Raw genomic sequence first — 13,081 nt, forward strand, 5'->3', positions numbered from 1 at the left:
TAGGGTCTACCTTAACTCCTTCATGAGATACAATATGACCCAAATATTCCACCTCCTGGACTCCAAAGAAACATTTGGATCTTTTTGCATATAATTGTTTCTCCTCCAATAGTTGTAGCACCCTGTCAACATGTTCAACATGATCCTTCCAAGACTTGCTGTAGATTAGTATATCATCAAAAAATACTAACACAAATTTTCTAAGGAATGGTTTGAAAATTGAATTCATCAAACCTTGAAATGTTGAAGGTGCATTGGTAAGGCCAAAAGGCATGACCAAAAATTCATAATGACCCTCATGAGTTCTAAATGTTGTTTTCGGAATGTCTTCAATCTTCATTCTGATTTGATGATATCCTGAACGAAGATCCAACTTGGTGAAGTAAATTGATCCATGCAATTCATCCAGTAATTCATCAATGACAGGAATGGGGAACTTATCTTTAATAGTGAGCTTGTTGAGCTCCCTATAATCCGGACACATGCGCCATGATCCATCCTTCTTGTGCACCAATACTACTGGAGCAGAGAAAGAACTTTGACTCGGTTGAATTATACCAGCCTCTAGCATTTCTGCAACCATACGTTCAATTTCACTCTTTTGGACATAGGGATATCTGTACGGCCTGATGTTTGGAGGAACACTTCCTGGAATCAGATGAATAGCATGATCATGATCACGCATAGGTGGGAGACCTTTGGGAGTCTCAAATACCTTGGAATGATTGTCCAAGACTTTTTGGAGATCTGGAGAAATAGATGATTCCAATGTGGAAACATCTAGCGAACATAATTGTGCAATTACACCTCTTTGCTCCTTTTTTAGAAGCTTTGTCATACCATTAGAGCTGATTATCTTTCCTGGTTTCCCTGCAATACCCCTTAATTCAACTTCCTTTCCTTCCGTAGAAAATTTGATGAAAAGTTCTTGAAAATTAAAAGCTATTGTACCCAAGGATTGTAGCCATTGGACTCCTAGTACAACATCAGCACCTCCCATTGGAATGGAAAGCATTGGGCTAGTCAATACATATTCTCCCATGGATAGCTTGATATTATGGCACTTTCCAGAGCAATTTATTGTTCCTCCATTTGCAATCATCACTTGACACTCTGGTGCTGGATATAGGAAGCAATTCAATTCTTTTGCTACCTTACAATGAATAAAATTGTGGGTGCTTCCTGAATCAATCAACACTATTACCTTTTTCTTCTTGATTTGTCCTTCTATCTTGATGGTTTGAGGAGTGGTAATTCCCGCCAATGCATTACAAGATATGGTCGGATTTATTTGTTCTTCATCTAGGCTTTGTTCCTGGAGTATATCCTCTTCTTTTGACCTTTCTTGCTCCTTTTCTTCTTCCTCTTCACAATCTATGTAGAATAATTTCTTCTCAGCACACTTATGACCTTTAGTGTATTTGCTATCACAACTGTAACAAAGCCCTTTTGCTCTTTTTTCTTCCAATTGTTGTGGTGTCAACCTTATATGTTGTGGAATACTAGGGGAAACAACACTTCCGTCTTTATAGTTGTGAGTGGTATGCTTCCTGGTTGCCATAATTTTGCTTTCCATTTTTCTTGCTAACCTGAATGCCTTCTCTAATGAATCAGGTTCCCAAAGGCGAACATCATGTTGGATATTATCTATGAACACATCAATCCTATGCTCCTCTGGAATATCTTTTACCCTTATGTTCAATTTTTGGAACTCCTCAATGTGCTCCATTATTGAACCCTTTTGTTTGAGACTTATCAATTGGCTAAAAAAAGTGTTGCTTTTTGTATCCTCATAATGTGCTATCAATTCTTTCATAAAAATTGCCCAAGTGATAAATGGTTTACGAGATCAAAGCCATTGATACCATACAAACTGATTTGGTTCCAAATATAAAGTTGCCATACGTACCTTTTGTGTGTTTTGCACATTATTGAGATCGAAGAATTGCTCCATCTGTAGTATCCATGTTGCGGGATCCTTGCCATCAAACTTCCTCATATCGATTTTTGGAATATGGTGGGTCTTCGATCCAACATTAGAGTCTATGGAATCATGATTAACATTTCTTTTGTTCTCATCATGAGTTTCCTTTACTACCCTTTCACCATTAGTGACCCTTTCTTGTAGCAACTTCTTCAATTCGTCCATGTCTGTCTTCAAATCTATCTTCAAATCATCCATCTTAGCTTCCACGTCAATCATCTTAGCTTCTACACCTTTCTTTAAAGAGTCCATATTAGCTTCTACACCTTTCTTTAAACCATCCATCTTAGCTTATACATCTTTCTTTAAACCATCCATCTTAGATTTTGTTCCTTTTTTTGCAAGGGACAGTTGTTGCACTTGGTCTTGTAATTTTGATATATCATGTTGCATTTCTTCCTCTTCTTCATGAGTCATGCTAGAGCTTTCAGGTTCCTTACTAGGTGTTTGCATTTTCTTTCCTCGGGGCATCAGTTACCGATAATAATGCTCTACTATGCCCTTTGAATTCCTTCAAAATAAATTTTCAAACCAAGCTTAAGCAAAAATTTAAGAAAATCTACACACCTTTTTTCACTTTGTAGGAGCTCGATATTGCTTCTGATGTATCTCTGTACTTTCCAATCATCTAGTTCTGAATTTGTGACCTGTAGTAGCCCTCTGTGTCCTCTTTCCAATGCCACAAGTCTGACCCAAATTGGATTCTCCAAGGAAGAGTTATGTGAAATCTCCCACAGTGACTTGCTTATAGACTAGTTCAGTAGAGCGAACTTGTACGACGTGCCACGAGTCACTGTTTCGACCTTTGGATCTGAAAGATGCATACAAGAAACTACAGTCCGTCCTCTTTCTGTACCTTCTTACGAAATTTCAATCCGATCCCCAGAGAGAAAGTTATGACGATTTTCCCCAGGTCACCTGTTTTGAATGTAATTCAGGAGTCTGCAAAAAGACCAACTTCCTCAGATCATATCTCCGCAAATATCGCGCGAAAAGCTCTGAAATTCGGACCCAAGGTTCAGCGCGATTTCTTCTCAAATGGGTTTTTTTTTGCGACTTCTGAAACGTCACAGAAAAAAGTTATAGCGAAAATGCCACGATGACCTGTTTGGAGCAGCGAAACCCTAGAATCCAAAGCTCTGATACCAAATGTTATGAAACCAGCTCAAGAAAAGATAGAAAAGATAGATCAACGCCTTAGAATTCAGCCTCTTCGAGGGGGCAACCTCCTTTACATTACATAAATGAACAATTCTTGGATGATTCAAATGACAAAACCTCCTTTCTATATATAGGAGTCTAAGGAGTCACAATATAATCCAGCCGACCTAACAATAATAATATAAAGCCACAAAAATAACAATAGAGGGATTCTATGGGGCACAGTAATAACAATATGGGGGCAATAGGGGCACAACAATATTAATAAGGGGTATAACTACAATAGTAATGGGGTAATCACTAGTATTATAGGGACCCAACATCTTAGCTGAAGATTTGATGAATATCTAATAGAAGAAGAATATGGTTGGGATTTCCCCCTTGTGGGGTTTTTCCCTAGTCTCTGACCTAAATACTGGCATCTCTATTATGCACGTTGTTTCTTTATTGTTTCGTTGCATTGTTGATGTTTATTGTTCTCTCTACATAATTGCTAATCATGTTATGATATTATGAGGTGAATGTAATATGTATATGATGAAAAAGTTTATAAATGCGATTATCTAAAGTAGAGAGCAATCTAGCCCTAAAAATTAACAAGCCTATCATCATACCAGAAGAGTCGAGCAAGGGAAGGAATGTGGTGGTAGTTTGACCACATGATAACATCGATCTCCAGATTTCACCCAGTAAGCTGCAAAGAACACCTTTGAACTTAAAACTTCAACACAGGTGTGTGCTATGAGTATTTTAGTGCCTGTCAAATACTGTTGGGAATTAACAAAATTTTGTCTGGTTTTAAAAGGTTGTTTGTGGAAAAGACATGTGGATCTTCTAGCAATATTTATTTGGCTTGAGAAAAATGATTATTTACAAGGAAAATAAGTGAATTGTGCCATCAAAGAAGAAGTGGAGAAAATTAGAGACATTCAAGACTGGAAGGCTTGATATTCACTTTCTCAGGTCTTGAGGTCGAAAACTTGACGAGTTAATTTGAATTTTCAAAAGTTGCTACATAATTGAGAGTCAGATGCTGCTTGGGACTCGAAACAAGACTCAACTCTAGATCTTAGGATAGAAGAGGATTCACGCCACCAACTCTACCCTTTATCAATTAGACTCGACTAAACAAAGGATTCGTTGAACAGAATGGGTTGGAAAACCAGGTTGACACAATGATTGAGGGTCGAGGGCGATTTCACCACCGTCTCACTGATAATCTTCATTTGAGTGCCATAGCTCTTGGCCTCTCATTCGCTTAGGATCGTGGAGATTGTCACTATCATGCGCCACGTCCGAGAGGCATGGCTTCAATCTTTGGAAAATTTAGACAACAAAACTCCCAACTTCTAGATGCTAAATATGCAATTCTCCAGTTTTATTGTCGACCCCTTCAGCTGAAGGTCGCTTCATTATGTGCTTGAGCTTTGTTCCCACGAATTTGTGGAGTTTCTTGAAGACTGCACCCATTTCCTACTAGTACCAAAGGTGAGTTAGTCAACTTTTCACACACGCTTCTTCTATGGGTCAAGAAAATTGAAATTTGTGTATTGTAATCACACCTACAATGTTTTCTAACACCATACCTGCTTAATAATTTGTGCAATTCAAACTATTGGAGCTTGAGATCAAATATAATTATTTCTCAAGTCAATCACAGAAGCAATCACAACTTGTATTCATCTATGAATCCTCCAAATAGGGTTTGTTCATGGTGGTTGATTTGGGATGTGGTGATACAAGTTAGCCAAAAGCATCGATCACAAGTTTACATTGTAAACAAATGCTTTTTCAATAGAAGCCGACACCCCTAGTTTGTTGAAACTTTATTTTTGCTAACAAGCCAAACTTCTTGATTTGTTAGAGTTAATAAGCACTCTAAAATCTGTCTACAAGATGCTCAAGACAAGATTGAGTTTTTGGAGCTTGAATCTCAGCTACAGCAAAAGAGTCATCATTTTGAATTGGTTTTTGTTAAGAACGATTCTCTTTTTGAGTCTAAGGTTGACTCCCATTAGTGGCTAAAAATTGATCAAATCATTTTGAGGCCACTTCAGGAGCAATTTCAAATGATCATGCAGAAGTTCAGGTTGCACTTCCCAAACCCATCATCAGACCTTGGGAGGAACTTGTCAACAACAAGAACAAAACTAGTCTTGGATATGACAAAGATGTTTCCTTTCACCATTCTAGACTATTCTAAGCCCATCCAGTTTGATAGTGTTGGGTTTCTTTAAGATGATTCATCTTCACTTGCTTTTGTTCCATAGCCACAGTAAATTTGCAAACGCCAACAATGTGATCCGGTTGGCCATGTGAAAGATTGATGTTTTGATCTTCACCCTTGTAAGCATTATGGAAAATACACTCATCATTCATACATATGCTCTAGACATAAGACTCCTGCAAGAGAAAAGATTCACCTTGGATGGATTGCTTCTTGGCAATGGTCTTCAACAGCCAAAAATATATATCGGCCATACCTCAGAGTTCATTCTCAAGTATTGACACATCTTGCAATGGAGATATCTTCATCTTCTCACCTTATATCCCACGTGAAGGAAATTGATGATCAGCGACCAATTTCAAAGAGCCTAAGCCACAACCAAAGCCAGCTACCAGAGCCTAAAGCCAAAGTTAGCCATAAACAAATTCAGAGTTGTAGCCTGAGACAGATCCATGCTCCATAAGCATGACTTGGTTGGTGACCTGCCTTAAACCACCACTGACAAAGGACTTTGGTTTCTGCTACATCAATTTATGGTAAACTTTAAACCAGCATGAAGGAGCACTTCCACTTCGCAAAAAACTTTAGCTTCTAAAATCTAGATAGATTATAAATTGTTCCAGGAATTGCTTTGAGCTTTAGTTCCAGAGTTGGTGGTCATCCTTAAACCACCACTGGTAGAGACCCCGAGTTATTCTACATCATTTGGTTTGAGGTCTTCTTTAAACCACCATTTCAGAGAGCACATCTAGCCATTGGCTACCATGCATTTTTGTATTTCAGCTCTCTTCTTGGACTCATATACACCCCTTTGGATTAAGGGAGGATGTTGGACACCTGATCCGTAAGGGTTGGTGTGGATGAATGTGAACTGTCACGGAAGTCCAAGAGACCTCTTTGGAATATGAAACCAAGGGTCAGCACAATGTATTAATATGTACATCTTTTTTAATAGAAATGGATCACGCGATTTACCCACATCTGTCTATTATTTGTGTGTGTTTAACTGCAGTTTTATTATAGCATGTGCCATTTCTTTTTAGAATTGCAAAACGAAGCATCACATGCATGTGCCGTGTGGAAGGTCGGTTACACAAAGATGAACTGATTTGATACAAGTCACAAGTTCCATTCTTGTTAGCAATAACGACACTGTTTCAGTAGCTGAAAGGCAGTAGTAGATTCTTGTGCTTGGGTGCCCACTGCCTACTACCAGCAATGTTCTCAACTGCTAGATAACCCTATCAGCTATGGGTTGCAATCAGCTATGTTCTCAACTATTAGATAAAGTTGTAATCATACTAGGACAGAGCCATCTATAACCCTAGTCACCTCAAAAGTGCAAACAGTGCTAAGCTCGAGGACAGATATATTGGATTCATACAAATTGCAATTCAAGCATGAAATATGCTAAATAGCAATAACACTTAATGGTGCATTCCACAGCCCAGGGATAGGGAAATCCATCAACCATTCATGTTTGTGTGCCTGTTTATGCAAAATGCTACACAAAATCCCGGGCCACCTCAAGATTGTGAAGTCTAAGCAACCACATCTCGAGTCCACACTAATGGTGAACGTAACGAATATAAGAACTCGAAATATACAGCTTGAGAGGCAGAAGAGCCGAATATTGGTGTTACAAATACTAACAAAACTAGCATGCCAATTTAGGTGACATTCAAACATATCAACAGAGCTTCCATTCCATTAAAAAACCGGCATTCAGGAAAGAGTTGCCGGGTGATGAATACAAAAGCCTTACAAGGTCACAAGAACGAACCTGAACAAACCCCACGGACTTCAGACTGTCCCTCGTTCGTTTCCCCGTGGCTGCACTTCTCGAGAGCTTCCTTGAGTTTATCGTAATCGAGATGAGAGTATTTTCGTGGAAAACGGTTATGTTGGTGTTCCCCATCAACAAGCTCCCAACGGGACTCTGCAAATTTTCTTCCCGACACCATCAATCCAACCCTCTTTTAGAAAGAAAAAAAACCAATATAATCACTGACCGAACGCTGTTGCTCCAAATATGAAACCCGACCTCTTATATTCTCACAGCCCAGAGTGGCATATTTCAAGAAATTGGGTTCATCGAACTCGAATCTTCTATTTTCCAGATATCGAAATTCAGAGTCGAGTACAATGAAATTGTCTGGACAACCAGTGGCGCGCTATAACGATTTGTTTTCATATCGGCGTTTGCGGCATGTTCTTCGTCGATGCGGCTCCAACAGAGCTCGTTCGGAAAGACACGGGTCGGGTTTCATCCGCGCTGAGCTCGTAAGAGCGAAAGCAGGGTGTCTCTATGTGCTGACCTGGTATCCACTTGCCACGTTTTCATCCATATCAAAAAAATAAATCACAATTTCTTATTTCTTATCATAACTCGAGTGATTTTAAAGAAAATTTGTTATCTTTCTCTTTTGGTTTCAAACCGAATCTTAGGTTGTGATATGTTTGTTTTTAATTAACTAATTGTTTGTTGATGAGATATAAATGATATATATCTATGGATTTTTAAATGTCCATATTAATAAATAATTATTATTATTATTTTTTGAGAATTTAAAGATAAAAATAAATTTATGAAATTTAATTGAAGTTAGAGGTTGTGATATGTTTGTTTTTAACTAATTAATTATTTATTTATTAATAAGATATAAATCATATATATCTTTATATTTTTTAACGTAGATAATAAATAATAAGTAATAATAATATTTTTGAGAGAATTTTAAAATAATAGGTAATAATAATATTTTTGAGAGAATTTAAAAATATTTTTAAAATAAAAATGAATTTAAGACAGGGAATTTTTAATTATATATAATAAAATAATATTAAAAAGATTTGGTTTTGACTTGTAATGATTTTGCAAATTTTATTTGTATTAGTGATTTTCGCAGCGGTAAGCAGGCGACGTCTTAGACTAGGACACTACCATTGCCATCGGATTTGAATAAATACATGAGTGCTCATGCAAGGAGGGGTGCAAGCCCCTCTTAGAACAAGGTTGTGACTAGAGAGAATCACATGCATGCTATTGTTGGGTCTCGGTTTTGTCTTATTTTTATTTATTTCTCTCATGCTGTCGATTGGCTAAATGATTATTTTCGAAGAGTATTTGTTACTTCTTTGTTTTAACAGGATTAAAATGGCATTAACGAGAGTTTAATTAAGGCTTGTATGTTGCAGGATTAAAATTGGTTTTATTATACTTTGGGACGTGCCTACATGGCATTCACATGCCTGCACCATTGCACTTACCTGGCTACACCATGCATTGGGATTCATGCACTAGTTACAGTGGCTTCCTGCACTATGTTGAACTCAAACCTAGTCTTATGCTCTGTTCATGAAGGCAGTGGTATTTTGTTAGCAGCATGCAAACTCTTACACTAATGTCATCGTGTTTGAAGTTGTGCATGTATTCGAACCCTCCATTCATGGGGATCGAATTATATTAGCTATTGACTTGTATAAGGATTTGGTTCCTTGGCTTGCTATTGAAACGTTCTTGTAAAATATGTAAGCACTTGGAATTAATTGTACACCACGCATTAGAAGGCAGCAACCGCAATGGCCGAGAGGATAATTTCATTTGTGTTGGTGCTATCATTATCGTTCATAGCTTCAGCTATGGCCGCTAAACAGCCTTGTGTGGTGTACATAGGAGGACAACACGATGAAAATGTGGACCGCCAACTAGTAGCTGAATCTCATCATGAACTTCTAGCATCAGTTTGAGGAAGTAACGAGGCCACCAAAGACAACATCTTGTACTCATACAGTAGAAGCATAAACGGTTTTGTTGCTACTCTTGATGAAGAGCAACCTCTTACTCTCTCAAATCTACTGTAGATATTGTTTGTATTTTCCTGCCAAACAAGTTATTACTTCAGTCAGACGCAGATGATGGGCATGGTCAAAAGCATTTGAGTGTCCCAGCCATTGGAGAAGGTGCAGTGAAGGACTTACGTATCTCAAACAGCGCAACGCTAAAACCTCCAAATCCTTCATTCCATTCTTGTATTCAAATTAATGGCAAAGAGGTTTTCCGTTTTGCAGTAAACCGTGTTCCACAAGCAGCAATGGAAGAAGCTGGGGTAGGTTCACATTTGGACTGGTTGCTACTTCATTAGGCAAACTAGAGGATTATTAGTGCTGTAACTGATTGGTTGCATATTCAACCTGATAGGGTAATAACAAATTTAGTTGATTATGGTAACAATAGTGTTGCATCTATTCCTCTGGCGCTTGTTGAGATATGCGTTGAATCTCTGATGCCAACCAGAGAGCAGCTCATGCAAGGAGGAAATCAATTAAGCCAAATCGCACCACTCCAAGAAAAGAGGAATGATTCACCAGAATCTCTTTTGACATTCAGTTGAAAACCAACTTTATTCATGGAAAATTGTTGAGATCTGCTTCCTCTATTCTAATCGGCTAATTAAAAGCCCAAATTATAATTTAATGCTATATAAGATATTGCCGAGAGCAAGAACGATTAGGCAATCAATTAATTACAGTAAGGAAGGAAATCGACCCAGCCAGGGATAGTGCGCATCAGAGGAAGGCGTAGAAGGGAAGAGGAGTTGTCCCAATGTAGCCTCACACAATTCATTAGTTGTGGATCGCTCCTCTAGTCTTGCTGGAGTTGAGTGATGTCTGCATAATGTAAATGTTGTTTCAGTAATTAATTGAAGCAATTTCCCAGCATGTTCTGTTTATCTACTTGTTGTGTCTAATGATTTCTATTTCTGTGTGAATCAGGCACTCAAAGAGGGTGTGAGCTGGCTGGGTTGGCCGCCAGACCAGCTCGACACTGCTCTCATCTTTTAGATTAAATAGCATCTAAATTATTATTTGTCGTGTGAAAGACTTAACTGTTTCAAGTTAACATTATTTAAATTGTTGCAGTGTTTCCCTTCAGCTTTAAACTTCATTGATTTGTTGCATTAAGAAATTATTCCTATTTGTGCTTACGCTTGGGATATTCCTCCAGTTGTTCTTATTGACAAGATCTACTTATGCATTGATGAGCTGCAATTGATTTATACTCCGGAATATGAAAACGATGTGAGTGGGTGTGGTTTTGAGGCACTGACAGATCCATTTAAAACTCTGCTTACAAAAACCATATATTATTTGGATGTCGTAGAGCCAATATTAATGAAAGTAAATTGTGTCATTTACTTTCCATTAAACTTCTCGAGAGTTTGCAAGATTTATTTTCAGGGTAGGGAAGGCGAGAGATTTACATTAATTTAATTGCTTTCATAAGCTATTTATGCAGCATATTTACTTGACGATGCTTTCAAGTTAACCTTACACAGAATTAGTGCAGGTAGAATTAGTGCAAGCAGAATGGTTTTGAATTTATTCCAACATTTACAGCCTTTTTGTTATTATGTTGGCACTGCTTGATTTCTAGTTCAGTTTTCCTTCTATTCGCTTGTAATTAGAATTTCCTTTCGCATTGCTAATTGCCTTTTATTTCCCGCATGATTTAATTGTGTAGATTGATGTTTTCTTGAATTCCCTTTAGTGCAGGATTTCATTTATTGATGAGATTAAAACGCAAGATAGACTAGCATTTATTTTGCAGGTTGTCAGGGGCTTTCTCGGGCCTTTCCAGTGTTGCGTCTCGAAGTTCACGAACTTTCCAGATTGACAAATTAAATGTCAGTACATTTATAAGCACTATATTGCACGCAACAGCTACTGGAGAGGACGAAACTAGAGCCCAAAATGGAGGAGGAGAACCATGAGATAAATCACATCTAGGACCATAATGACAAAACTGATTCAAGAGTTGGTGCTTGCCTAAAGTAGCAAAAAACCCCAAATATGACGTAAGACCCCATAAACTAGAAGGATATATACAATATATGAAAGACCACACCCTAATCTATAAATTCATAGGTATATGGCCTTCTGAGAAAGACTTGGTAATATGGATCTATGATAAATGGAAGCCAAAAGGTCAAATCAATTTGAAACTTTGGGCCAAAGGTTTCTTTAATTTAATCTTTAGAAGCTCGAAACACAAGGCAAGGGTGTTTGAAAACAGCGTTTACTTTTACAACAATGCAAGTTTATTTATGTAGTTTTGGGTGGAATGTTATAAACTTGAAAAGAAGCACTTTCTAGCATCTCAGTATGGGTGAGATTATTTTCGCTATCCAAATAATTTTGGGATCCAAAGATCTTGAAGGAATTAGAAACTTGATAGGCTCTTTTGTCAAAATCTTGAAGGTCACCAAACAAGGAAGGTACGTCTCATATGCCAAAATATGTGTCTTCATGAATATCTCTTAGCCACTACTATAGTCCATTAAAGTCTCATACCAAGATGAAACCTGGAATCAACCTCTGGATTATGAACATGTTCCTTTTGGTTGTTGATGATGCCATGAATATGGCCATTTATATAGGGATTTTCTGATACATCAAGAGGAAGCTCAAAAGGAACCTCAAACAGTAGTTACAAAGGGTTCTTAAAGAGCAACAACTAGAAAAACAAACCCTAGGTACCACTCTGCTCAACCAGAGGCAACCTCAATACTAAGTGGAAATAAGTACTCAACGCTCACCAACCAGGATGCAGAAATAGAGTTACCTGAGGATCTCACGATTCTTGACTCAAACATAGAGGAGACCCAACCCAAAGCCTCACCTAAAAGGAAGGCTCCAAAAACTCCACCAGAAATCCCAACTTAGACGTGGAAAGAATGGATGTAGAGGAATACACCGAGATCTTGAACAGAGATGAGTAACTCTTATTAAATCTAATTAAATAATGGAAAAATAAGTTTTGAGTGTGATCCCAAAGCATTAGAAAATCCAATACCATCAAATCTATTTAAGAGTGATGGACCAACTGCAGGCATCCGCCGAGGAGTTAAGATCATCATGCAAGGATTTGGGGGTACATACACAAAGTGTAAAAGGGAAAGCTCAACCTCAAAAGGAATTTAAAAAAAAAGTGTGATATCCCTTGGCTTGATAAATTATGTAATTATATGTGCACATATGTATTCCTAGTTAAAGTATGTTAGTCTGAAAACATTTGAAATTTTCATTATCAACAAATTATTATTGATATTAAGTGATTGTAAAGTTTTAATTAAGATGTTTTATTTTTGTAAATAAAGAAAATATGGAAAATTAGTTTTTGAGTACATATGGATAAAAGAGATGAGGCTACAAATTATTGTGGAGTATTATTACCCATCAATAAGTCCTAGGCATCTAATCTAGATGATTATATTTAATTGAGGAATTATGATATTGGCCAATTAATTATTTCCTAGAAGATAGGGAGTTGTCCTCAAGAGTGGAAATAGGAGCTCATTAATGAGTTGATAACTACCTGCCACTTGTTGGTGAGGTAGAGGCAATTATTAACCACCAAAAGAGTGGTAGATAGGTTGGAATAAAATCTTTTATACCATTCCTTTTGTCTCATTCTAAGAGCATAAAAGACTAAAGAGAAGCAAGAAGTAGAAGACAAAAAGAAAGAAATTTGCAAGCCTATTATGCTCGGGGGGACACTAGTCTTTTTATTGTGTCAAGGTTGGGAGGAGCCAAGTACTTGACTACTAATTTCCTAGGAAAATAGTTTCAAGTCGATATTCTTAATTTCTGTATTTATTTCCTTGTTAGGAAATGAGAAAAGGATCATTATTTGAACTTAAAATGTT

At 37.4% G+C, this 13,081-nt stretch overlaps 1 protein-coding gene across 3 annotated transcripts in view; it reads right to left on the bottom strand.

Moving 5' to 3' along the window:
• Positions 1-7,694, bottom strand: part of LOC149231497 (putative E3 ubiquitin-protein ligase BAH1-like 1) — a 31,481-nt gene extending 23,787 nt beyond the window's left edge. For 2 of the 3 annotated variants that reach the window (XM_089379204.1, XM_089379202.1), the window contains exon 1: positions 7,156-7,693. In XM_089379204.1, coding sequence (XP_089235330.1) covers positions 7,156-7,336 — 181 coding nt within the window. In that variant the 5' untranslated portion in view covers positions 7,337-7,693. Of the gene's footprint in view, positions 1-7,155 lie in introns of all 3 variants that reach the window. The other variant, XM_089379203.1, reaches the window with a different exon arrangement.
• Between the last annotated feature and the right edge of the window lie 5,387 nt (positions 7,695-13,081).

This window comes from Pinus tabuliformis, chromosome J, assembly GCF_031772625.1.
Source record: "Pinus tabuliformis cultivar Carrire ecotype Pingquan chromosome J, CPIR1, whole genome shotgun sequence".
Classification (NCBI taxonomy): domain Eukaryota; kingdom Viridiplantae; phylum Streptophyta; class Pinopsida; order Pinales; family Pinaceae; genus Pinus; species Pinus tabuliformis.